Genomic DNA, 27,398 nt, shown 5'->3' with positions numbered 1-27,398 from the left:
TTTTCCGTTATGTCCACCCAGATGACATACATTTATTTCAAGAACAGCTCTTTCCTGTGTTCGCGACTTCACTCCAAACTTACAGACTACAATGGAAACATTCTTGCTGCTCTGAATTTCCTGTTAAATATTCTAGGCAGGACGTTCTCAGCCCAAATACAATGAAGAGCAAAAAACACTTAAATCAGACCGCATTTAGACCTTTATTGAAAGCAGGCATCTGAAAGAAACACGTTAGTTAGATTCCTCACCTTAGAATATCCCCAGGCGTCAGACTGGATCCGGAAGATTTTTCGTCAGCAATACCCCTTGCGCGTCGCTAGGCGTCGTCTGCGGCTCCGCGTCCGTCGTCGGCGTCGTGCGCCGGGATGACGTCGTCGGAGTACTTAGACGCCGCCCTCGCGCGCTGACGTCAGTTCTTCTTTTTTCCGCGCCAGTAAGCGCAGATCCGGGAGAGCTACCCCTTTTAGTCTTTTTTGACTAAATCTTTTTGATCATTTTTGATCCCTGTCTGTCGACATCTGGTGCCGGTAGGATGCCTGGGTTCAAGGCTTGTGAAGACTGTCATCGACTGATGTCGGTGACCGATCACCACCGCCGGTGCCTCTATTGCTTAGGCCTCGACCACGACGCGGAGTCGTGCAACGACTGTCAGGCCCTGACTTCGAAGGCTAGGCGGGAGCGGTCCCGCAAGCTTCTCGAGCTTCGCCACTCGGCTCCGCGTCGTGCGCGATCCCGGTCCAGGAGGAGGTCCAAGGATCGCTCGCGGAGCCCTAGCCGACGCCACCATCGATCGTCGGGCTCCAAGTCGTCGGGTAAGTCCAAACACTCAAAGAAGTCCAAGAGGCGACATCGCTCTTCGGACTCCCCTCGCCGGTCGCGCGACTCGGCCGAGGGTCCAAGTGGTTCCACCCCCGCGGCTCCGGCGGAGCCGCAGGTGCCGCGTCCGCCCCCATACCTTCCGGTCCCTGGGGCTGACGCGGCGCCGGCGGAGATCAGTGCCTTCCTCTCGGCCATGAGGAGCCTGGCCCCGCCGTCGACGCCCGCTGGCGCGCCTTCGGGCCCCGCGGGCTCGACTGGGCGACCTCGCGTGCCGGCGGCTCCGGCCCCGGCGCCGTCGACGACTCCGGTCTCGACGCCGCAGGTCCCCGCGGGGCCCATGCCTGGGCCCCAGTCGACGCCGGTTGACCTTGTCACTCCTCCACCGGCGCCGACGCCTGAACCACCGACGCCGTCACCGGCGCCGCCGACGCCTGTGACGCCGACGCCCCAGTTTAGCCCTCATCCGGACCCGACGCCGGCACGGCGTCCGCCGACGCCGCATCCGACGCCGCTAGAGACCTACCATCTCTACAGTCCGGTTCCGATCATTCCTCCTGTTTATCAGGAATCGGAAGAAGGGGGCGACTGGGAGGGGTTCGAGGACCCTCTGGCTGTTCAGTCACAGCTTTCTCAGGACTGGGCAGATGAACTGGGGGAGGCCAGCGGGCTGGACACCTCACCAGACGCTGGATTCACTTCTCCTCCGACCGTGGCTTCGGAGGAGGGTGCAGCATTTTCTGTGGTGCTGCGCAAGGCGGCTGAGGCCCTTGGGCTCGAGTTGCCTGCCGTGGCTGTGAGGACCAACATCCTCACTGAGGTGCTTCAAACCTCAGCAAGCTCCACTGAGCCTCTGCTGCCGTTTAACGAGGCCCTCACTGACGTTCTGCAGGGCACCTGGTCCAAGCCCTCCACAGTTCCTCCTGTGGATAGGAACGTTGCCAGGCGCCACCGCCCTGCTCCGGGCGACCCCAGCTTCCTGTCCCAACACCCCACCCCCGAGAGTCTGGTTATCCAGGCCTCTACTTCCCAATCCTCCTTCCCGACCGCTCCGCCGGACCGGGATTCCAAGAGACTCGAGCAGTTTGGCAAGAAACTGTTCTCGTCCCTTAGTTTGGGCCTGCGGTCTTTAAATACCGCCTGTCTCTTGGACCGTTATTCCCATTCTCTGTGGGATACGGTGGAGGACGTGCTGCCCCTGTGTCCGGAGGAGGTCCGGACGCGTCTTTCCCAGGCTCTGGCCGATGGGAGGGATGCAGCACGGCACGCCATAAGATGTGGGCTTGACACCACGGACTCGCTAGGTCGGGCGATTTCCACCACGGTGGCGCTCCGCCGCCACGCCTGGATGCGGTCCACGTCCTTTTCCGGGGATGTCCAGAACACCCTCATGGACATGCCCTTTGATGGCACTCGCCTGTTTGGTGAGAAGGCGGACAGTGCGCTGAACCGCTTTAAGGACTCCCGGGCTACGGCCAAGTCCTTGGGCCTCTCGGCTCCGCGGGCGCACACCTCCGCTTTTCGCCCCTTTCGTGGCCAAGGAAGGGGCGCCTCCTCACGTCCGCAGAGCCACCAGCCGCAGAACCAACCTGCGCGCGGTCGCGGACGTGGCTTCCGCCGTGGCGGAAATGGAGGCCGACGTGGTCAGCCCACATCCACCCCGGCAGCATCCGCCTCAAAGCCTTCCTAGTCCGAGCTTTCAGGCCCATACCACGCCAGTGGGCGGCAGAGTTCGCCATCACCTGCTCCACTGGCGGTCCATAACATCGGACAGGTGGGTGCTGCAAATCGTCCGAAGGGGCTACTCCCTCCCCTTCGAGACGACCCCTCCAGCCATGCCACCACAACACCACCGTATCTCGGGGGATCATTTGGATCTTCTCCGCGAGGAAGTTTCGGCTCTCCTGGCCAAGGGGGCCGTCGAGCGCGTTCCGAGTCCAGAAGTAGGTCGTGGTTGTTATTCCCACTACTTTCTGGTTCCCAAGAAGGGCAAGGGGGGCCTGCGCCCTATCTTGGACCTCCGGAACGTCAATGCCTTCCTCCGAAAGGAAAGGTTCAAGATGCTAACGTTGGCTCAGGTTTTAGCTGCCCTAGACCCTGGAGACTGGATGGTAGCGTTGGACTTGCAGGACGCATATTTCCATATCCCCGTCCTGCCGGCCCACCGGCGTTACCTGCGGTTCACGGTGGGCCAAGAGCACTTTCAGTTTACCGTGCTCCCCTTCGGCCTCACCAGTGCCCCTCGGGTGTTCACGAAAGTGATGGCGGTGGTCGCAGCTCATCTGCGCAGATCAGGGGTCCCAGTCTTCCCCTATCTCGACGACTGGTTGTTGAAGGCGGGCTCGCCCCAGGCAGTCGTCTCCCACCTCCAGACTACGGCGGATCTCCTGCATTTGCTGGGGTTTTCCATCAACGTGCCGAAGTCACACTTGAGTCCCTCTCAGAAGCTCCTCTTCATCGGAGCGGTTCTCGATTCGGCGCAGTTCCGGGTCCATCCACCGGAACAGCGGGTCCGGGATATACAGGCCCTGATTCCCATCTTTCGGCCTCTATCCCGGGTTTCGGTCAGGCTAGTGTTGCGGCTTCTGGGGCTGATGGCCTCCTGCATCCTACTAGTGCATCACGCCAGGCGGCGCATGCGGGCTCTGCAGTGGGACCTGAAGTTTCAGTGGGCCCAGCATCACGGCAACCTGTCCGACCATGTCTTGATCTCGGAGGGCACTGCACAGCAGTTGCAGTGGTGGCTCACGGACCGCGAGTGGGTCAAGGGCAAGAGCCTCTCCCTTCCCCAACCGGAGCATGTCGTAGTGACGGATGCGTCCCTCCTGGGTTGGGGTGGCCATATGGGAGAGGCGGAGATCAGAGGCCTCTGGTCTCCGGCGGAGTCTCGTCTCCACATCAACCTGTTGGAGTTGAGAGCGATCCGGCTTGCACTGAAAGCCTTCCTTCCCTCTGTCAGGGGAAGTGTCGTGCAGGTGTTCACGGACAACACCACCGCCATGTGGTACTGCAACAAACAGGGCGGGGTGGGGTCGTGGACCCTTTGTCAGGAGGCTCTGCGCCTCTGGACATGGCTGGAACACCAGGGCGTCACCCTGGTGGTTCAACATCTGGCGGGCTCTCTGAACGCCAGAGCAGACGAACTCAGCCGCCGGTGCATGATGGATCACGAATGGCGTCTGAACTCCGAAGTGGTGCAAGGCCTCTTTCAGCAGTGGGGAGAGCCTTGGTTAGATCTATTCGCCACCGAAGAGAACGCGCAATGTCAGCAGTTCTGCGCGTTGGAATTTCCAAGGCGGCACTCGCTCGGCGACGCTTTTCGTCACGAGTGGAGTTGCGGTCTGTTGTACGCCTTTCCGCCTATACCACTTCTGCCCAGAGTGCTGAAGAAGATCAGGCGCGACCGGGCCCAAGTCATCTTGGTGGCTCCGGATTGGGCACGAAGATACTGGTATCCCGAGCTACTCAGTCTGTTGACCGATCCCCCGATACGTCTGCCCCTTCGGGAGGATCTTCTGTCGCAGCAGCAGGGGACGGTCCTCCACCCGAACCTGTCCAGCCTCCACCTCCATGCGTGGAGATTGAGCGGCGGCAGTTGATGCCATTTGACTTGCCTCCTGAAGTCTGTGATATCATTCTGGCAGCCAGGCGTCCCTCCACAAAGTCGGTATACGCCTGCCGGTGGAACAAATTTGTGGCATGGTGCACAGCAAAGGCTGTGGATCCCCTTTCCGCCCCTCTTTCTGAGGTTCTCCTCTTCCTTCTTTCTCTGGCCCGGCAGGGCTCTGCCCTGGGCACCCTGAAAGGTTATCTTGCTGCCATCTCCGCCTTCTTGCGGCTTCCTGATCAGCCTTCTCTTTTCAAGTCCCCTGTGGTTACACGCTTTCTCAAAGGCATTACACACACGTTCCCTCCTGTCCCTTTTGTAATGCCTCAGTGGGACTTGAATCTGGTATTGACCTTCCTGATGTGCGCTCCCTTCGAGCCTCTTCACAATTGCCCTCTTCGTCTTCTAACTCTAAAGACTGCTTTTCTGGTAGCCATCACCTCGGCTAGACGGGTGAGTGAGCTCCAGGCTTTATCTTCAAAGCCTCCTTTCCTATCTGTTCATCCGGACAAGGTTGTCCTTCGGCCTCGTCCCTCCTTTCTTCCTAAAGTGGTGACTCCTTTTCACCTTGGGCAGTCTGTCACCTTGCCCACCTTCTTTCCGCCTCCGCATCCTTCCAAAGAGGAAGAGAGGCTCCACCGTCTGGACCCAAAACGTGCGCTCTCCTTTTATCTGGACCGCACAAAACAGTTCCGGGTGGACGACCAGCTTTTTGTTGGGTACGTGGGCGCTAAGAAGGGGAAAGCTGTGCACAAACGAACCATCTCTCGGTGGGTCGTTTTGTGTATAAAAATCTGCTATTCCTTGGCTAAAAAGGACCCTCCTGTTGGGCTGCGCGCCCATTCTACTCGGGCCACGGCGGCTACTACTGCCTTGGGACGGGGAGTCCCTTTGCAGGACATCTGTCAGGCGGCGACGTGGGCTTCTCTACACACGTTTGCCAGGCATTATTGCCTTGACAGCCAAGTCCGGAGGGATGGCTTCTTTGGCCGTTCTGTCCTCCAGGACTTTCTGGTGTGATCTTGGTTCGCAGACCCACCACCGGGGATGGTATTGCTTGGGTATCTATTCTAAGGTGAGGAATCTAACTAACGTGTTTCTTTCAGATGAACAAGTTACTAACCTTCGGTAACGATGTATCTGTAAGAAACATTAGTTAGTTAGATTCCTCACCGACCCTCCCATCCTCCCCGTTCTGCGAACTGACATCTAGGGTTAAGGTTGTCCTTTCAGGCCCCTAGATTTTATTTTTGGCACCAGTGTCGGTCTTTGCATGGCTCTGCGTTCCTGGCGCGGAAGGCTATGTACAAGAACTGACGTCAGCGCGCGAGGGCGGCGTCTAAGTACTCCGACGACGTCATCCCGGCGCACGACGCCGACGACGGACGCGGAGCCGCAGACGACGCCTAGCGACGCGCAAGGGGTATTGCTGACGAAAAATCTTCCGGATCCAGTCTGACGCCTGGGGATATTCTAAGGTGAGGAATCTAACTAACTAATGTTTCTTACAGATACATCGTTACCGAAGGTTAGTAACTTGTTCTGTAGGTTATTTCCTGATACAATTGTGCAACTTTAACATGCACCTTTAAACAGCATTTTGCCGATTTTCTGTCTTTACATAATATTTCACAGTTTGTGGGCAAGTGACAGGTAAAACTGAATAATTGGGTCCTAAATCTAAATTAGGGTTTTGATTCCTTTCACAAGTATGCAATTGTCAGCTTAAACCTCCATTGACAGCACACACAATCCTGTTTAGGATAATTAAACAAGATGTAAGAGCATGACGTCTTTTAGGATAAGTAAACAACAAGTTTGCATCAGTTTTGGAGGATATGCTTAACAATGTAAAGAGTTTTGTAAAGAATGCAGAATGTTGCTGTGAAACACAGGGCTAAACTGCATTTTAACTTTAGACTGTTATTGTGGGCCTTAAACAATTTGATCCCAATGGTGCTGTCATAAATTACCTGTACAGATATAGTATTGTCTTTTGTTGGTAGCAATTCATTGTTGGATGCAGTGTTTATACCAGACTAAGGAGACGCTGGTTTATGTGCAGGCTTATCCTCTGTGGTGGTATTCAGAATTTAAGTGAATAGCAATCAAAGCAGCTGTGTCACAGTGGCAGAAGGTGGGAATTAATGCATTGTTGAATGATTACCAATGTAGGTCATTCGAGGAGCTACATTGTCCTGTGGGTTTACCGGTGAGGCAATTTGTGGCATATAGGGCAATCTCCTTAATAGTTATGGGGGTGTGGTAGAGTGCAAGCAGCAACACACTCAACCTAGCAAGTATAATTTGCCCATGTGAAGAACTGAGGGGCAACAACCTTACTGTACCACGGAATTGCTGGACAAACTAAAGTATATCTAGCAGTATTGTGGACTAAATGGGAAACGGATATGAAAATATAATTTACTGATTGGGAATAGGAATAGATTTTTGAATACCTGCCATTTGTCTCCAGAAATGTGAAAGTTAAGCTAATTCAGTACAAAGTTCTCCACAGGGCCTACCTGATTACACACATGTTGCAGAGGATTGATCTTGCAGTAAGGGATTATGTCCTAGAAGTGGTGTTAGGAATGGCAACTTGTTGCATATGTCTTGGGGCTGCACCGAATTGAGGACACTTTGGCAAGAGGTGCTGTCTGGAATTATTAGAAGAACCTGGTTGCTGCAGTCAGAGATGCATCTTGGGATTAGGGAATGGGCCCAATAAAACTAAAATGGAGTCTAGATTTATTGTTCTTGGTATGTTATTGACAGATAGCTATGGTTTGGAATTCATTGGACCCGCCCAGATTAAAGTCGTCGTCCGAGATTTTGAAGTGCACTACAATGGAAGGGAGTTTATTGATATTAATGCAAAAAAGGCCTGAGCCTCCCCCTTGTTTGAATGTGTGAGACACAGTGTCACTGGTGCTGCAAAATAAGAATGATGAGCTGCCACCTTAGGTATATATGCATATTAGTGGGACTGTTGTGATCTTGTATTGTGCTGCCTGGGGTTCTTGCCACCATAGGTGTATTCTAATAGGATCAAGCCTCCTTCCAGGCTCTAATGTTCAGAACCTTAATATGTGAAGTTCAGCAGCTTCAGCTGCTCTGTGTAGCAGTTTTTGATGAACTGCAATGGAGATACATTATTAAGGGAAAGATACACACCAAGCAGGAGGTATCTAATATGTTCATTGAAAGTGGACTACAATTAGTTATATTATCTAGATAATATTAACAAAATGTTTTTTCAGTGTGCCCTTTTGCTCTGTGAAAAACTGTAGAAAATGTTTTTAATTTTTTTTTTAATTGCCTTAAAAAATGTAATATCGTGGTCCTGTTGGGTACCCTACTAAGTGTTATAGAAAATACAGGGAGATCCTTTCTCCACACCAAATGTCTGTGCGGCATACCGACCCATCTCACTGATTAACAGAGAAATTAAGCTTTTTGGCACAATTCTAGCCCACGCCTAAAAGCGACTCTCAAAACTCTCACACACCCAGATCAGTGTAGTTTCATGCTAGCTTGGGGCACAAGGAAAAAGAACTATTGATGGACAGAATGCAGAACAATGTCATACATTCACCCCAGTACAGAGATCTGGGCCTAAATCCATTGTTTTTTTGCTCACCATGCCATTTCAGTTTGTACCCAGCCATATGCAAATCAGTTTTGACCCTGTGTCCAATGGGAACAGTCCAGCCCGAACTGCCAGGTCAGGTCCTCCCTAGACTGGAAACAAGCATCCTAGGACCGGTTTCGGGGTTTCACCCCTCTTCAGCCAGGATAGCTTGATTCCAGTGGCATGGAGAGCACGGGACTTACGTCTGAGCATACCAGTCCCACTCGGGTGACAAATGCAAAAAGAACTATTGATGGACAGAATCCCCTTTGTTTGCCCTAAGTTGGCAGGGTATGTTCAGACGTGGGTCCCTTGCTCACTTTGCCACTGGATTCAAGATAGCCTGGCTGACGAGGGTTATGAACCCGAAACTTGTCCCAGGATGCTTGTTTCCGGTCCAGGGAAGACATTGCTTGGCAGTTCGTGCTGGACTCTTCCCATGAGGCACAGGGTCAGACTGATTTGCATATGGTCATGTCTGAACTGGGGTGGTGGAGTGAGCTAAAGAATGATGATGGATTAAACCCATATCAGGTGACTGGGGGTGAGTGTTTGATTTGCTCAAGCACTCCGTCCATCATCCCCTTTGGTATCGTTTAGCTTGGGGCACAAGGCACTGTCTCAGACGACTTCATGTTGCATTGGCCTGATAGCATCTTCTGACGCCTTCTGTGGCCCTGTTATTAAAAGACTTTGAGATCGCATTTGACACGTCGCACTGGACTTACCTGTCTCAGGATCTGCAGACGGCAGGTATGGGGCCTCGTTTCTGTGGCTATATCAGATTGCTTTACTCCAACCCAACTGCGTGAGTGCAGATTAATGGTGTGATCTCTGGCCTGTTCCCTATTTCTCAGGGCAGTAGGCAGGGTTGCCTGTGTTTTCCCTCCTTCTTTTTGCCCTTGTAATCAAGCCCCTGGCCTGGCTCATTCGCAGAGCTGCACAGATGCAGGGATGGGAATGAGTTATCGGACATGATGACCACTTTGCACTGAATTCGGACAATGTCCTCCTATTCCGCTGCAAACCCAAGGAGACCGGCCTATGTTACCTCCGTCTACTTCAGCTTTATGCAAAGGCTTCAGGTTAACCAAAGTTAGTTCTGGTTCAGTTTCATCCCTCCTGAGAATGTGTTGAGTGGCAGAACACCATATAAGTGGCTGCGTTTGAGCTTCCGATACTTGGGAATCCACGTTGCACTCCATCCTGAGCTAGTATGGAATCTTAATTTTATCCCGCTAATAAGAAAGGTGAAGGTGGACCTGAAAAGGTGGCAGACCCTCCCGCTCAATGTTTCCCATGCTGGGGGATGTTTGGCCTGGCACCCGTATATGTTCCTTTCTGGAACTTCAGTCAACCTATGCCCTATCACACACACAGTTTCATAAATACCTTCAATTGCGGCATACGCTTAGAGCACACATTCCCCGGGCGCAAGTCTCCCCGAATTCAGTCTCCTAGAGGTTAAACTCTGGATGGGTGTCCGGTCAAAAGGGGGTATTTCCCAGATCTACCACTCATTGGTCATTAACATGCTTTTTTTTGTTAAAGTATTCTATTGAGTTTTTCCAACCGTCTTATCAATAACTCACAGTTACATACAGTAGCATCTTATATGAGGCCCAATCAGCAATGCACATATCCGGAGAAGCCAGTTCTTCAACTTTTACTACCCTAACTCCCCCTCCCCTTCCTCCCTCTCTAGCCCCCCCCCCCCCCGTCAGCGTGCCCGCACAAACCCCTGTTAAATTTGGCCATTAAGCATCCCGAGGTCTAAAACAAACTAGCACAAAGCAATGGAAAAGACATCAGCAATGATCGCAGAGGGCCTGAGGCTCTATGTCCCCCGCCATGATTGGTCATTAACATGCTTGACACACCTGCGGAGTCAATAGGAAGAATGGGTGGGACCATTGGAGGATGACGACTGGTGTGATGCATCAATGGCCACCGTAATATCATTATTTCCTCTAGGCTAAGGCTGGTGCAGACCTACTTTTTTCACTGTACCTACCTCAAACCCAGTCACATCCACAAGGCACACCTCCTTCCAAGCCAGACAAGCTTCAGCTGTCTATATGCTCATGCAGATTTCTATCATATGGTCTGGACTTCTCCTGTTATTGTGAACTACTGGACTGCAGTGGCTGAAGAATTATCGGGGGTGCTGGGCTGGGAGGTGGAATTCTCTCCTAGGTCGCTCCTCCTGGTTATCTTTGAGGGGACTGAGGGCATGAAGGCTGATTGTGCACTACTTCGGGTGGCCACCATAGTGTCTAAAAGAGACAGAGCATGTAGATAGAAATCTCTCAATCCGCATTTGGTGTCTCAGTTGTGTCGTGGAGTGGACTGGTGTGCCCAACAGGAAAAACCTGTATATGAAGCCAGAGATTGCTCCAAAAAGCATGAAAAGATCTGGAGTAAATGGTAGGACCACTTGGGCTAGGCTTGCTATTGGAAGTGTATGAGGGATGTTTCCCCCCCCAATGTTCTTATTGTGAACTTACTGCTGTTGTCTATGAAAAACGGTTTGATGATTTTCTTTGCTGATGACCAGCGACAGCTGGAAGTGGTGTGTATAATTTTGTTGTCAAAAACAATAACATTGGATTATAATAAATAAATAAATGTACTATTTGATGCCGTAATAGATGTTTATATTAGTACAGTCTTTATTATTGGCATTTTCCATATGGCTTCAATCTTGAATCTTGACCATCATGAATCTCCTTCCACTGTGAGATAGGCGAAGGGATTCATCTAAAATGTTTGCAATATTTTGACTATTTGCCTGGAAACTCATTCTCTACAGTCAAAGCCCAGAGGCTTTGGCTATTAATTGCAAGGTTTCCATCATTGTTACTAAGGAGCTTGAATGAAGTTCCTCTAATACTTACTAAAAATATACATTCTCTATCATTAGATCTTGCAGATCATGAGTTTTGTATCATCTGGAGTCTCTTCAGTAGTTGGTTGGTGATGCCTTCATAGAGCGTGTTGCCGTAATCAAATTGGCTGGTGACTAGGGCTTGGGTGACTGTTCCCCTTGTGTCGTTTTGGAGCCATCTGAAGACTTTTAGGAGCATGCAAAGGGTGTGGAAGAAAGTGGAGGCGACTGTGTTGATCTGACACTTCATGGCAAGTTAGCTGTCCATGGTGATGCCAAGGTTGCGGGCGTGGTCTGTGGGTGTGGGTATGGGCCTGAGTTTGGAGGGCCATAAAGTGTCATTCCACAAGGAGGTGTTCTTTCCAAAGAACAGCATTTAAGTCTTGTTCATGTTGAGCTTCAGGCAGTCTTCATCCATTCGGCGATGCTCGTCATGCAGTTGTGGAAGTTGGTCCTGGTGGTGGAGGGGCCTTTTGAGAGTGAGAAGATGAGCTGGTTGTTGTCTGCATAGGAAATTATGTTGAGACCATGGGTTCTGCCGATGTTTGCCAGAGGTTGTAGGTATAGGTGTGGGTTGATGAATGAACCTTGTGGGACTCTACAAGGGTTGTAGGCGGATTCTCTGGGTGCGTTAGGAAGGATGCGATTAATTTAAGGGTATCTCCCTGGATCCCTATGTGGCATAGTCTCTTGATGAGGGGGTGGTGGGATACAGTGTCAAATGCTGCAGAGAGGTCGAGGGGGATCAGTGCTGCTGTGTCTCTCTGGTTGAGGAGGGTTTTGGTGTCAGTGGCAGCGATTAGAGAGGTCTCAGTGCTGTGGTTGGTGCGGAAGCCGGTCTGGGTGGTGTTCAGTCGGTTATTATTTTCCGGATGTTCGGTGAGTTATCAATTAAAGGTCTATTCGATCACTTTTACGGGGAAGGGGAGCAGAGATGTGGAGATGTAGTTCTTGAGATGCTGTATGTTTCCATTGATCGGGAAGGTGCCCGTGTTGATGGATGCGTTGAGAATGGATTTGAGTTTGCTGCTGATTTTCTTGCTCCCTAGGTTGAAGAAGTGGAAGAGGCATGTGTAGTAATGTGGACTTTTTATTTGGTAGTGTAATCTATGGGTATACTGTGCAAAAAGTATAGACAACCCCTATTGGTTTACAGGGCTTAAATGAATAATCTATTTGTGGTAGTGTGGTTGAGCAGCTCAGTCTAATCAGAGGGTTGTGTTAAGCGTTCATTCTACACATAGAGTCAATATAAGAGACACACTTGCAAGAAGTAAATCCGAGACCAATTTAGAATAACTGCACAGATTTTTATATAATTTTAGACATCAAAATAACCTGAATTAGGTAAATTCTTTCGTAGTTATAGATGTTTGTAGAAATAGAAAATACAGTTGAATAATGTTTTTGAGGTATGAGCCTCGAACTCGGTAATATTATTTTATGGGAAAACATATACTGCATAGGTATACTTGCAAATGTTTTTGGAGAGTCCCTTCTAGGACTTAAGGTGGTTATGAGCCAAGGTCCAATAAACCACCAGCAGTTCAGTTTTCCTGCCCTGGTGAGTCTGGGTACTGAGGTGCTGGTCGCATTAGTAGCCTCAAGTGCTACGCATTAGTCTATGGAAGAAGTACCTGCAAAAGAAAGGCTGCAAGTTGGGACTTGGGTACAAGTCCTGCAGAACCCAAAGGAGTTCTCAGCTCTTGAGTGCAGGGACATGGTTGGTATGCAGGAACCTGGGCTGGGGGGTTTGGGCACAGAGGGTTTTTGTCCGGCGGGTCGCTGTAGTTTGAGGCCCGCACTTGGCTTTTGTGGCCTGGAGAGGGAGAGCAAACAGGGCAGTAGGACCACCCTCAATGAAGGCCTCGTGGGTCCTTAAGTCCCTTAACATCACTTCGGTGTGGCCGTCGGTGGTGTTCGGACTCGACACGCAACAAGCCTTAGTAGATGCAAGGGCTCCGGTACCCAGGGTATTTGTGCTGAGAGGCTCTTGGAGGAGTCAGCGTCTCAAGACTTGGTAAAAATGATGGGGCTGACCTCCGGGAATCGCGACAACATCTTTCTGCCAAGTTGCTCCCTCAGTGGGCCAGATGGGCAGCAAGATGAAGTACTGGGTCGATGCGGTCAGTGCCTGCAGATGCAGGGGATGGCTCCTCCACCCCAAGGGAGAACAGTCCTCCAGGGGTTTGGGGAGGCTGTTCAGCTTCTGGACGAGTCCGTCTTTGTGATTGTTGTGGTGCAAGCAGCCAGACAGGGATTGCAGCTAATCTTGATGCAGGACCTCTGTTTTTTGTAACCTCGGCTTATCTTTATCCTTCCTTAGGTTCCCAGTAGACAAATCTGAGCTCCTGGTGACAGGGTAACCCCTAAATACTGATTTTAGGGGTGTTTAGGGGAGTGTATGGTAGTAGCCAATGGGCTACTTACCCCTGGGGTGACTACACCCCCTATATGACTACTTCCTGTGAGGAGTGGGTATATTCCTGACCAAGAGTTCCTAGTTCCACCAAATTCAAAGTGGTGAAACCCTTTCTCGGCTGTCTACTTCAGATGGCCCACTTTAGGGATGTGCCTAGCCTGTAAATGTGCAAAAGAAACAATTGATGGACGGAATGCTGGACAATGCAAACATTCACCCCCATTCACAAGGATCTGGGTTTAATCCATCATTATTTTGCTCATCGCACCACCCCAGTTTGAACCGAGCCATATGCAAATCAGTCTTGACCCTTGTCCAGCCCGAACTGCCAAGCCAGGTCCTCCCTGGATGGAAACAAGCATCCTGGGACCGGTTTCAGGCCATCACCCTTGATCAGCCAGGCTAGCTTGAATCCAGTGGTGTAGTGAGCATGGGACCCACGTCTGGGCATACCCTTCCCACTTAGGGCGACAAATGCAAAAGAAACAATTGATGGACGGAATACTGGAAAATGCAAACATTCACCCCCAGTCACAAGGATCTGAGTTTAATCCATCATTCTTTTGCTCACCACACCACCCCAGTTTGGACCAGCCATATGAAAATCAGTCTTGACCCTGTTTCTTGTGGGAACAGTCCAGCCCAAACTGCCAAGCAAGGTCCCAGGATGCTTGTTTCTGGTCTAGACTGAATATGGCTGGGTCCAAACTGGGGTGGTGTGGTGAGCAAAAGAATGATGGATTTAACTCAGGTCCTTGTTACTGAGGGTGAATGTTTGCATTGTCCAGCAATCCGTCCATCAGTTGTTTCTTTTGCACATAGTCTGTAAATGTGGCACGCCTTCTGACTAATTTCCAGCCTGCTCTGCTACCAAGTGGGCCTAAGGGCAAGGGGTGTCATTCCCCAGGTCTGGGGAGACATGGCTTATGCAAGGTGGTGGCAGAGGCTTTGAAGCATCTGTCCTTGATATGTTGATATCTGAAAGAAACAGTTAGTTATAGATTCCTTACCTTAGAATTACCCCCAGGCGTCAGACTGGATCCGGAAAGTTTTCCATCAGCAGTACCCCTGCATGTAGAAAAGTGGCGTCGGTCAGCTCCGTATTCGTCGATGGCGTCGTGGATGTTGCGGTAGCTACATAGATGCCGCCCTCGTGTGCTGACATCAGTTTGTTCTTTTTCCGCACCAGTCCGTGCTGATCTGGAGAGAGCGTACCTCCAGTCACTTTTTGCCAGACTTCTTTGCCGATTTTTGTCGACACAGTTTTCAAGTCTTCGACTTCTGGTTGACGTCAGGGATGCCCGGCTTCAAGGCTGGCGCTTTCTGTAATCCACTGATGTCGGTGACGGATTCGCACGCCGTGAGCCTGTTATGCTTGGAGTGGCACCACGACCCCAAGTCGTGCTCCCACTGCCGGCCCATGAATCCGAAGTCTTTGAGGAAGCAGTCCCGAAAGCTTCTCGAGGCCCGGCAGTCGGCTCCATGCCGTTCGAGATCCCGGCCACGTGGGAGGTCGAGGGATCGGTCCTGGAGTCATCATCATCACTCTTCTTCCTAGTCTTCGCACTCTGGGTCAGTTAAGTTGAAGCACAAGAAGAAGTAAAAGAAGCATCGCCGTTCTTCGACTTCTCCTCGTCCGTCGGTCGACAAGATGAGTGATGCAGGTGGTGCCACTCCCGCGGCTCCACGTACGAAGCCTGAAGGGTCGACTCCAGGTATCTGAAGGAACAGTTAGTTATAGATTCCTTACCTTAGAATTACTCTCAGACGTCAGACTGGATCCGGAAAGTTTTTCGTCAGCAGTACCCCTGCGCGTCAGAAGGTGGCGTCTGTCAACTCCGCGTTCCTCGTCTGCATCGTAGTCGTCGGGATGACGTCGCGGTAGCTACATAGACACCGACCTCTTCTGCTGACATAATTTATTTATTTTTCCGCCCCAGTCTGTGCAAATCCGGAGAGAGCGATACCCTCAGTCACTTTTTGACTGGCTTTTTTCTTAACTTTTGTCGACTCCTGGTGCATGAGGGATACCTGGCTTCAAGGCTTGCGGTTCCTGTAGCAACTTCCTGTCAGATTATCCAGCCTGTCTTGGATTTGATGAACTCCTTGCCTGAGCCAGTGGATTTTAAGTATCCCTCAGACTTTATAACTGGCTAAGAACTTCAGGCATCTCCTCAGATGTCAAGACTATTCTTATTGGCTTACACTTTGGTGGGTCAAAGTTGTTTGGTGAAAAGGCTTATCTGCATTGGAGAGCTTCAAGACAAGTCGGGCTACTGTATGCTGCCTGGGACAGCCACCTCAACATGTCTACAGGCAGTTTTGTAAATCTTAAGGGCTCACATGCAGCTTCAGATTTCATCAGCTACAACCTTAGCAGTCTCATGACCCTGTGTTCCTACAATATAGAGGTCATGGAAAGAATCTAGGCTGTCTCCCACAACAATCATCTTCCTCCCAAGCCCCCGGGGAAACAGCTCTAGTTTGCCTTTGTTGACTACAGGTGCGAGGTCATGTGTACTTTTTACAATCCTGGAAGGCCATAACTTCGGTCCAGTGATTTCTTTAGATTATAGAAAGAGGGTATTACGCCCTACCCTTTTACCAGACTCATCCTCCCTTTATGATCTTGTCAAACAGAACACCATATACTCCTTCTCAAGCAGGACGTGTTATTGCAATCAGTGGTAAAATTGGTGCCAAAGCAGGAAATTGAGAAGGGGTGCTATTCTCTATACTTCTTTTACACAAGGAGGACAGTTGACTACGTACAATTGTTGACATCAGGGTCTTGATTCTCTTTCTCCAAAAAGACAAATTCAAGATGCTGACTGTGGCTAAGGTTCTTTTGGATCTGGAAGCAGAGAACTGGATGGTGTCTTTAAACTTACAGTTAACATTTCCATATTCCAATCCTGCAGTTGTACAGTAGGTACATTCGTTTTATGGTGGGGTTCAGTCTCATTACATTACCAGTTTGCGATCCTTCCTTTTGTCCTAACACCGGCGCCTCAAATCTTTACCAAGGTGATGGCCAAGGTGGCAGCACACTTCAGACACTCTGGAATTCTGGTATTCCACTCCTGGACGACTGGCACCTGAAGGCATGCTCGCCAAGGATAGTGTTGCACAAGTTGCAGTTGTCTGCATCTCTGCTGTTCTAGCTGGCTTTCAATCTACATCTTCAAATCTCACCTGAAGCCTTCACAGCTCCTTGTAATCATAGGGGCAGTACTGGACCTCCTCCAGGTATTTGGAACATTCAATCTATGATCCCCTTGTTTCAGGAAACGGCGCAGGTTCCAGTCCTGTTGGTCGTACACCTGCTCTGTCTGCTAGCTTTTTGCATACTCCTAGCATGCACACTGCCACATGAGGGCTCTTCAGTGGGTCTTCCACCGACAGAGGTTCCTGCATTGATGGAGGAGGGGGATCTGTTGGACACCATTATGATCTCCTGGGACACCACAGCAGATCTAGCCTGATGGAGTGTGAAGGAGAACCTGGCATCAGGCATGTCCATTCAACCTCCTCGGTCTGTGGCCATGGTTGTGCAGGATCCCTCGACTCAAGAGAAAGGTGTTCACCTGGAAAAACTCGAAATCAGAAGCCTCTAGTCTCCAGATGAGCCGTTGCATTACACCAGTCTGAGGGGGATTTGATGGGCTCTCAAGGCATTCCTTGCTTCCTTTTTCTGGCTGATCTGTCCGGATTTTGACAGACAATACAACTGCGATGTGATATGTAAATAAGCAGGGAGTAGTGGGGTCTCAACTTCTCTGTTGGGAAGTGCTGAGTCTCATGTCTCTTGAACCAGCTCAGAGTTTATCTGGTTGTGAACCATCTTGCGGGCTCTTTGAACATCAGAGCCAGCAGGCTCAGTCGGTTTATTCTTTCAGATCACAAGTGGCGTATCCATCCGCAGGTGGTTCAATTCCCTTTGCTCAGGTGGAGGCCACTCAGGTGAACCTCTTAGCCACCTGCACTAACATGCATCACCCACTGTTTTATACCCTCCAGTATCCACTGCCAAGGGCCTCAGGGATGTGTTTCGATTGAAGTGGAATTTTCCTCTTCAATTCAATGTTCCTCTTGCATACTCTTATTCCTCGTTTCTCTGGAAAGCTCACCAAGACTGGCCCAAGTCATTATGATCACATCAGATTTGGCAAGAAGGGTGTGGTATGAATTCTGCACTTATGTTGATGTTTCCTGCTCAGTGTGTACCTTCTCTCCCAGTTGGAGGGACAAGTCCTACACCCCACCTCGAGCTTCCACCTACATAACTGGAAATTGAGCAGGAACATTTCACTTTTTTACAGCTATCCTCAGGTGTACTAGAAGTTATCCTGCCTGCTCGTCTTTCCACCAAGATGGTGTATACTGGGAGATGTAACAAGTTTGTCACTTAGTGTGCCGAGAATAGTGTAGCTCCCTTGAACTTTTGTTAATCTGACATCCTCAGGTTCAATCAATCAATCAATCATAGGCATTTATATAGCGCACTACTCACCCGGAGGGTCTCAAGGCGCTGGGGGGGGGGGGGGGGGGGGAGGGAGGAATGCTACTGCTCGATCAGCCAGGTCTTGAGTTGCCTCCTGAAGGCGAGATGGTCCTGGGTTGTCTGGAGGTGGATGGGGAGGGAGTTCCATGTCTTGGCTGCCAGGTAGGAGAAGGATCTTCCTCCGGCGGTGGCTCTGCGGATGCGTGGAACGGCGGCGAGGGCGAGGCTGGCGGAGCGGAGCTGGCGGATGGGTTTGTGGAAGCTCAGGCGGTTGCTGAGGAACTCGGGGCCCAGGTCGTGGAGGGCTTTGTGTGCGTGGGTGAGGAGTCTGAACGTGATCCTCTTGCTGACGGGGAGCCAGTGAAGGTCTCTCAGGTGTCCGGAGATGTGGCTGTGTCGGGGGATGTCCAGGACGAGTCGTGCGGAGGCGTTCTGGATCTGGATCCGTTGGAGTTTCTTCTGGAGTTTGGCGGTGGTGCCGGCGTAAAGGGCGTTCCCGTAGTCCAGCCGGCTGGTGACGAGGGCCTGGGTGACCGTCTTCCTGGTTTCGGAGGGGATCCACCGGAAGATCTTGCGAAGCATGCGCAGGGTGTTGAAGCATGAAGACGAGACGGCGTTGACTTGTCTGGTCATCGAGAGGGAGGAGTCTAGGATGAAGCCTAGGTTGCGTGTGTGGTCCGTTGGCTTGGGGGTGGCTCCAAGGGCAGGGGGCCACCAGGAGTCGTCCCAGGCAGAGGGTGCTGATCCTAGGATGAGGACCTCCGTCTTGTCTGAGTTCAGTTTAAGGCGGCTGTCCTTCATCCATTCGGCGACGTCTTTCATCCCTTCGTGTAGGCTGGCTCTGGCGGCGTCCGGGTCGTTGGTGAGGGAGAGGATCAGCTGGGTGTCGTCGGCGTAAGTGATGATCTTGAGGTTGTGTTGGCGTGTGATGGCTGCGAGGGGGCTCATGTAGACGTTGAAGAGGGTGGGGCTGAGCGATGACCCCTGTGGAACGCCGCAGATGACTTCGGTGTCTGCTGACCGGAACGGGGGGAGGCGGACTCTCTGGGTTCTTCCGGCGAGGAATGAGATGATCCACTCCAGGGCCTTCTCCTGGATTCCGGTGTTGTTCAGTCGTTGTACCAGGGTGCGGTGGCAGACAGTGTCGAACACTTCGGAGAGGTCTAGGAGGATGAGGGCCGCTGTTTCCCCGTTGTCCAGTAGGGATCTGATGTCGTCTGTGGCTGCGATGAGGGCGGTCTCGGTGCTGTGGTTGGCTCGGAAGCCGGACTGCGAATGGTCGAGGGATCCGTTGGTCTCGAGGAAGGCGGCTAGCTGTCTGTTGACGGTCTTTTCGATGACTTTGGCAGGAAACGGGAGTAGCGAGATAGGGCGGAAGTTCTTGAGGTCGGAGGGGTCCGCTGTTGGTTTCTTCAGCAGGGCGCTGATCTCGGCGTGTTTCCAGCACTCCGGGAAGGTGGCGGTGTTGAAGGAGGCGTTGATGATGTCGCGGAGGTGGGGCGCGATGATGTGGTCGGCCGTGTTGGAGATGTGGTGTGGGCAGGGGTCTGTAGGGGATCCGGAGTGGATGGTGTTCATTGTGCGTGTTGTGTCTTCGGTTCTGACCGGGGTCCAGGTGCGGAGGGTGGCGGTGGGGAGCATCTGTTCGGTGGTGGGGTTCGTGGTAGGTGGGCCGAAGCTGTTGTGTATGCTGGCGATCTTGTCGTGGAAGAAGGCTGCGAGGGAGTCGCAGAGGTCTTGCGAGGGAGTGATGTCGTTGTTTCCGGCGTCGGGGTTGGAGAGCTCTTTGACGATGCTGAAGAGCTCCTTACTGTTGTGGGTGTTGTTGTCCAATCGTTCCATGAAGGCTGTCTTCTTCGTGGCGCGGATCAGTTGGTGGTGTTTGCGGGTGGCGTGTTTGAGGGTAGTCATGTTGTCTGTGGTCTGGCTGGTGCGCTGGGTGTTCTCCAGGGAGCGGCAGTTCTTCTTGGAGGTGATGAGCTCGTCGGTGAACCAGGGGGCTTTCTTGCTGCCACGTCTGCTGGGGGGTTTCTTCAGTGGTGCGAGGGTGTCTGCGCAGTTGGTGATCCACTGTGTGAGGTTGTTGGCGGCTTCATTGGGGTCCGTTGAGCTGGTGGGGGGGTTCTGGCTGAGGACGGTGGTGAGCTGGTTGTTGGTGATCTTGTTCCAGCTCCTGCGAGGGGCTTGTTGAGGGTGGTGGTGGGTCGTCGTTTTTCTGACGCTGAAGTGGACGCAGCTGTGGTCAGTCCACTGGAGAGGGGTGGAGTGGCTGAAGGCGACATACTTGCTGGAAGAGAAGACTGGGTCAAGCGTGTGGCCGGCGTAGTGGGTGGGGGTGGATACCAGTTGCTTGAGTCCGAGGTTGGCAAGGTTGTCCAGCAGGGCGGTGGTGTTGCGATCCTTGTTGTTCTCCAGGTGGAAGTTGAGGTCCCCTAGGAGGATGTAGTCGGTGGAGTTGATGGCGTGCGTGCTGACGAAGTCTGTGATATCTTGGCTGAATTGTGTGCGTGGTCCCGGTGGTCTGTAGACGAGGGTGCCTCTGAGCGTGGTCTTGGGGTCGGTGTGTATCTGGAAGTGGAGGTGTTCGGCGGAGGTGAAGGTGTCGTCGGAGTTGGTCGTGATGTGGATGGTGTTCTTGTGGATGATGGCGATGCCTCCTCCTGTCTGGTTGACGCGGTCCTTCCTGATAATTTTGTAGCCGTCCGGGATGGCGATGGCGATGGCGACGTCGGGTGCTGAGGAGGCGTTCATCCAGGTTTCCGTCAGGAAGGCGATGTCAGGTGCTGTCGAGTTGAGGAGGTTCCAGAGTTCGACGGCATGCCTGTGGACGGAGCGGGTGTTGAGCAGGATGCACATCAGGAGTTTGTTGATTGGACTGGGTTTGGCAGGTGCGGTGCTGGTTCGGAGGCCGGTGAAGCGGCAGGTCAGGCAGGTGAAGGGTCCGTGGGTGCGCCTCGGGGTGGCTCGGTAGTAGGCGGTGGTTCGGCCGGCTTTGAGTGCGTGGAGGGATGTCGCATCGTAGATGAGACGGGTGCGCTGGCGCCGGCGAGGGCGAGGACCAGGGGGTGTGGCGCGGTCCAGGCGTGGACGGGCTTACCTTTGGCGCACCTTCGGCGCACATTCGGCGCTCCCGCGGTGCGCGTCCGCTGCGCGGTCGCTCAGGGGGCGTCATAAGTAAGGAGCCGGGAGGGAGGGTCAGCTGGGTGGCGGGAGCGGGGCGGCGAATGGGCAGCAAGGGGGGCGTGTCCGCAGGGGGCAGCGGCAGGAAGTGAGTGGCGGCGATCGGGAGGAGGAGGGCGGCTCAGCGGTGGCTGGGTCGTCCAAGGAGGCAGGAGACAGGAGGTGAGGAGAGCAGCAAGGGATGGGAGCGACCTCGCCTGGGGACAGGCTCAATGGTCCCGATCAGCACACTCCCGCGGTCCCCTTAAGTAAGGAGCCGGGAGGGAGGGTCAGCTGGGTGGCGGGAGCGGGGCGGCGAATGGGCAGCAAGGGGGGGGCGTGTCCGCAGGGGGCAGCGGCGGGAAGCGAGTGGCGGCGATCGGGAGGAGGAGGGCGGCTCAGCGGTGGCTGGGTCGTCCAAGGAGGCAGGAGGCAGGAGGTGGTGAGAGCAGCAAGGGATGGGAGCAACTTCGCCTGGGTACAGGCTCAATGGTCGCGATCAGCCCACTCCCGCGGTCCCCTTAAGTAAGGAGCCGGGAGGGAGGGTCAGCTGGGTGGCGGGAGCGGGGCGGCGAATGGGCAGCAAGGGGGGCGTGTCCGCAGGGGGCAGCGGCGGGAAGCGAGTGGCGGCGATCGGGAGCAGGAGGGCGGCTCAGCAGTGGCTGGGTCGTCCAAGGAGGCAGGAGGTGGTGAGAGCAGCAAGGGATGGGAGCGACCTCGCCTCGGGACAGGCTCAATGGTCGCTGTCTTGATAGCTTAGCACAGTTGTGCTGTGGACATCGTCAAGGGATAACCTGGTAGCCTTGTTGGCTTTCTTCTGTCTTCCAAATCAACCATCCCCATTTGAAGGCACTCACTTTGGTGATTTTTCTGAAAGGTCTGCAAGCACATTCCTTCTGCTCCAATACTTATGTCCCAATTGGATTGTAATTTGGTCTTAACATTTTTGATGGGGATTCCATTTTAAACCCTTCACAGTTGTAAGTTAGTTATTAACTTGTAAAACAGTTTTTGTTGTTTCTCTAACTTCGGCAAGATGGGTCAGCAAGTTGCAAGCACTGAGTGTTCACCCTCCTTTTACTTGCTTTTACCCTGACAAGTTGGTCTTTCAAATCAGAACTGCTTTCCTCTCCAAGGTAGTGACCCAATTCGATCGGGTCAGTTCAATACCTTTTCTTCCTTTTATCCACCTCTGTACCCCACGATTGAGGCAGAGAGGTTACATGGTTGGACCCATAAAAATCAGTCAATTTCTAAACTGACCACACTAAGGACCTCCTAATGGATGGCCACAGGCAATAGAAAGTGAAAGGGAAAAGCTGTACAAAGGAATACATTAGCTTGATGGATCATTCTGGGTATTAGGATGTGCTATGTTCTAGACCATAAATATTGACTGGAGGTTATCAAGCTCATTCCACCAGGGCCACGTCTTCAACCTCAACATCGGCTAGGGGAGTTCCTGTAGCAGAGATCTGCAGAGTGGCAACATAGGTGTCCCTTCATACTTTTGTGAAGCGTTTCTGCTTTTCTGCCTAGTCTCTGAAGTGTGATGGGACTGCCTTTTTGCCTAGTCTGTCCATGAGGACTTCCTTGTATAACCCCCTTCAAGACTCTCTTCCAAACGTTGCATCAGGAATCAATAACATCAAATTTAAAGTTGCTACTAATGGCAGTCTCTGTAACGTTACTCTATTGCATAATGCTGTCTGTTGTCTGTTGATCTATTTCTTTGTGGTCTCAATTGTCATGAAAGTGAGACCTTCTGGCAGAGAACATTTTGATAACCCACAGGTTCGGTCTGCCAGGGTCATGCAGCATAACCTATCTGACTTTTTCCAACGCTCATTTTCCTCATCACTTTCATTCTCAGTCACTGAAGGAGAACATGTCAATCGGTCTGCCTAACCACCTTCTCCCTATCCTCCATATCCCCATAGTATTGCTTAAAATGACAGCACAATGTATTTATTGCCTGATATTTCTTTGGTGTTGATTGACCGTTAATACTCTGTAGTCAATTCTTACCTTACTTTACCTTCTGTCAAAGATATCCAGTTTTTATCCTAAAAAGAGTAGGACAGCCAGAGTATATGGTTCGATTGATCAGAGATAGGAGAGCAGAAGGTTAGAAGTAAGTATGACAATAATGTTCAGGAGCAGTTGGTTAGATGTTAATTAAGAGAAGAGTGAATGCTGTAGTTGGTTATTGAGGCTTAGTTTGAAGTCGCTGATGACACTCTGATCTTCTGTGTGCCTATCCCCTCTCATTGCCAACAAACACATATTTCTGAGTGTCTCACTGCCTTTAGACAAGTCTCTTATGCTGAACTCTTACAAAAGCGTTACAACAAACAAATGATGGACGGAATGCTGACAATGCAGACATTCTCCCCCAGTCAAGAGATCTGGGTTAAATCCATCGTTCTTTTGCCCACTACGCCACCCCAGTTTAGACATGGCCATATGCAAATCAGTCTTGACCCTGTGCCTCATGGGAACAGTCCAGCCCGAACTGCCAAGCCATGTCTTCCCTGGACCGGAATCAAGCATCCTAGGACCAGTTTCTGGCTATTAGCCGTCATCAGCCAGGATAGCTTGACTCCAGTGGCGTAGTGAGCACGGGTCCCACGTCTGGGAATACCCATCCCACTTAGGGCGAAAAGCGTTACAACAAACAAATGATGGACGGAATGCTGACAATGCAGACATTCTCCCCCAGTCAAGAGATCTGGGTTAAATCCATCGTTCTTTTGCCCACTACGCCACCCCAGTTTAGACATGGCCATATGCAAATCAGTCTTGACCCTGTGCCTCATGGGAACAGTCCAGCCCGAACTCACTACGCCACTGGAGTCAAGCTATCCTGGCTGATGACGGCTGATAGCCAGAAACCGGTCCTAGGATGCTTGATTCCGGTCCAGGGAAGACATGGCTTGGCAGTTCGGGCTGGACTGTTCCCATGAGGCACAGGGTCAAGACTGATTTGCATATGGCCATGTCTGAACTGGGGTGGCGTAGTGGGCAAAAGAACGATGGATGCATTCCGTCCATCATTTGTTTGTTGGAACTCTTACAAAATGCAGTTATTCTCTTCACTAAGCTGTCTCCTCTCTAATAATAATAATAATAATAATACTGGGTTTTATAAAGCGCGACAGCTACCTCGCGAGGAGGTGTCCCGGCGCTAGTAGAACACAGAAGACCTGGGAGGTAGTTAAAATAGCAATACAGGAATTAAAAAAGCTAGCGTAGATGGTTAAAAAGCCACGTTTTTAGCAGTGTCTTAAAACAGGATTCGGAAGGGGCCTGCTGGATTTCTTGTGGGAGGGTGTTCCACAGAGTGGAGACGTTAGCCGAAAAAGTCCGACCCCCGAGTCGGGCCTTTTTCGTGTGTGGAATAGCCAGTTGAACACGGCAGTTAGACCGCAATGTGCGGGCTTGGGAGTATCTGGGAAGACGGTTTTTCAGGTATACTGGACAGGAGCCATGCAAAGATCTAAAAGCCAACGTTAGTGCTTTAAACTTTATTCTGCTGGCAACTGGCAGCCAGTGTAGAGATCGGAGGTGCGGAGAGACTGCCTGCTTGAGTGGAATTCGCAGTAACAGTCTCGCAGCCGCATTTTGAACTACCTGAAGCTTTTGTGTCAGGTATTTTGGTAGGCCTAGGTAGAGTCCATTGGCATAGTCCAGCCTTGAGGTCACAGTGGCGTGGATCACCGTTTTCCGGCAGTCTTCTGGAAGGAGTCTGAGAATTTTACGCAGACTTCTCAGTTTGCTCATACAGCAACCGGCAACTTGTTGGATATGGGAGGTAAAGGACATGCAGTCATCCCATCTCACTCCAAGATTTTTTGCCGTGTGACTGGGTGTCGGAGCAGGACCCATCTCCGACGGCCACCAAAGATCTGACGCGGGCGGGAGCTCTTGCCAAAAAAGATAACCTCTGTCTTGTTGGCATTAAGTTTTAAGTGATATCATGATTTTCTCCTCCTTGGTGTTATTTTTATTCTTTCAAAGTGTATGAAAACGTGTCCCTTATTGCCACTGCAGCACAACATCAAATACTAAACATTAAGAAATATTAATAATATAGTTTACAAGTATTCCCACTTTTTGTCTCCTTCCAACATGCAGGTGCACAAACAAGATTTAATTTTGAACTGCCAAATCACAGGCTGCACTTTACCTCAAAAGTCTCATCAACAGATATGTCAACAATTCCTCCTTCCGCAAGCCTCACTTTACCTCCAGTTACCATGTCAGGGAAGTATATCATGGAAGAGCATGACAGCTATTCGGATCAGCCATGGACCATGGATGACCTGACCGCAAAACAAAGCTATCTAAATGGAAATTATTTGCGTTGTGTAGCAGAGGTAAGATAATCCTACTTTGTTTAGGTGCCTACAATTCTTGAATAATTGCCATTTGCAGGAAGCTGCCTCTCTATATACTATATAGTGTACACAGAGTCCAGTGGATCCCCAGAGACATAATGGAGGCTGAATTAAACAAACACTGACAGCCCTATTTGTGGTAGGGTGGTCAAGCAGTTAGGCTTATCAGAAGGGTGTGTTAAGCATTTATTGTGTTCACTCAATCCAGTCTAATGGCACACACTCAGAGACCGAATCCAGACCAATTAGGCAAATATAAATGGTATATATATATGTTTTATTTCTTGAAGCAAGCAGGACTTGGCACAGGTAAGTAGGATATGCTTTTCAAATGCAATTGTAAATGAAATGGTATTCGTTACAGGTTTGTATTTGCTTTTAAAACAGTTAAAAACACATAAGAATTACTTAAGAGAACTTTCACATTACTTTTTAGTTACTTTTACTTCTTGGGGTAATATGCCTAGATATCACACCCTTAGTCTTACAAAACACAGGTGAGTACAATAGTTTTTGGTTCAAAGAAAGTTACTTTGGTTTTCATATAAGTCAGTTCAACACTCGGAACATTTTTAGGACAAAAATCATAACATTGGTTCCTTTGGGGGGAAAAATGTTAACGGTTTGCAGGTAAGTGGACTACCTGAAAGGATTACTTTTATGGTTTAGAACCAAGGTTCCCCAAGGTCCAGCTAGGCACTCAAATAGCACCACCACCAGCAGCACTAGGGCGGCCAGGTGCAGAGTGCAGAGATCCAATGTTAGCCAGTAGTATCTGAAAGAAACATGTTAGTTATAGATTCCTTACCTTAGAATTAACCACAGGCGTCAGACTGGATCCGGAAAGTTTTTTTGTCAGCAGTACCTCTGCGCGTCGGAAGGTGGCGCCGGTCGGCTCCGCGTCTGTCGTCGGCGTGATGGTCGCCGGGATGATGTCGCGGCTGCTACTTAGACGCCGTCCTCGCGCACTGTCAGTTATTTCTTTTTCTGCGCCAGCCAGCACAGATCCGGGAAGAGCGGTACCGCAGTCATTTTTTTTCTCGACTTTTTTCGACTTCTTGTTTCGAGTCTTCGAATCTGAGCAGGTGCACGAGGGATGCCCGGTTTCAAGGCCTGCGGCTCCCGCAACCGACTGATGTCGGTAACTGATCTGCTCCGTGTGTGCCTCTTTTGTCTGGAGCGTGACCACCACCCTAAGTCGTGCTCCTATACTGTCGGGAGCGGTCCCGAAAGCTGCTTGAACGCCGATAGTCTGCTCCGCGCCGTTCGAGGTCCTGGTCGAGACCACCACCATGGGTGTTTCTTCTTTCATTCCTTTCAGATTTTTCCAATACAATGTGTTTCCTTTTGTGTGTTGTTTGATGTCATTTTCTGTTCTTTTACCATATAAAGACTTTATTATAATCAAAGGGTTTGAAGCACCAAAGTTGTGTTCCTTCACTTGTTTCCTCGCTCTCTCAACTTGCTGATCTGGACTCCTTGCTCCTGAAGAACTCCACATTCAGATTCCGTACTCCTGGTTGTCTTCAACCCTTTGAGGTCTTCATCCAGAAAGAAGGATTTTTATGTCCATTTGTATTCTTCTGAGAAGATAGCAGCTTCGCAAAGGCACTTGCCTACCACATATTCCAGTGTGGGGTGACATTTTGGCTTCCGGAAACAGTGACCTGTACATCGGACAGCAGTAGACCCGGACCACATGTAAGTATCTAAACTTGGACAGACCTCAGACAGCCTACCGCCCTGTGCAGTTGGAAGCACAATACATTTCTGACGTTTGAGTGGGCACTCTGAGGATGAAGAATGTCACCAGTAGTATTAGAGCCTCAGACCCTCGCAGGCCAACTGGGTGGGTTTGATCATCCTTAACCTTGGCATCCATACAGGGACCCAGCTATGAAGCATGTGCTTGTGACATTCATGGATATATTGCAACAGATGGTGGGCACGTTCCTGACGTTATGTT

General features: G+C 51.1%; 1 protein-coding gene across 12 annotated transcripts in view; it reads left to right on the top strand.

Moving 5' to 3' along the window:
- Window positions 1–27,398, top strand: part of BLTP1 (bridge-like lipid transfer protein family member 1) — a 1,988,102-nt gene that overhangs the window by 1,204,540 nt on the left and 756,164 nt on the right. For all 12 annotated transcript variants that reach the window (XM_085641559.1, XM_085641555.1, XM_085641564.1 and 9 more), the window contains one exon: window positions 25,170–25,411. In XM_085641559.1, the coding sequence (XP_085497685.1) occupies window positions 25,170–25,411 (242 nt within the window). The remainder of the gene's footprint in view (window positions 1–25,169; window positions 25,412–27,398) is intronic.

Source organism: Triturus cristatus, chromosome 2_2 (genome assembly GCF_964204655.1).
Source record: "Triturus cristatus chromosome 2_2, aTriCri1.1, whole genome shotgun sequence".
Taxonomy (NCBI): Eukaryota; Metazoa; Chordata; class Amphibia; order Caudata; family Salamandridae; genus Triturus; species Triturus cristatus.
Note: the sequence above shows the minus strand (reverse complement) of the source record. Positions and strands in the feature narration are given on the sequence as shown.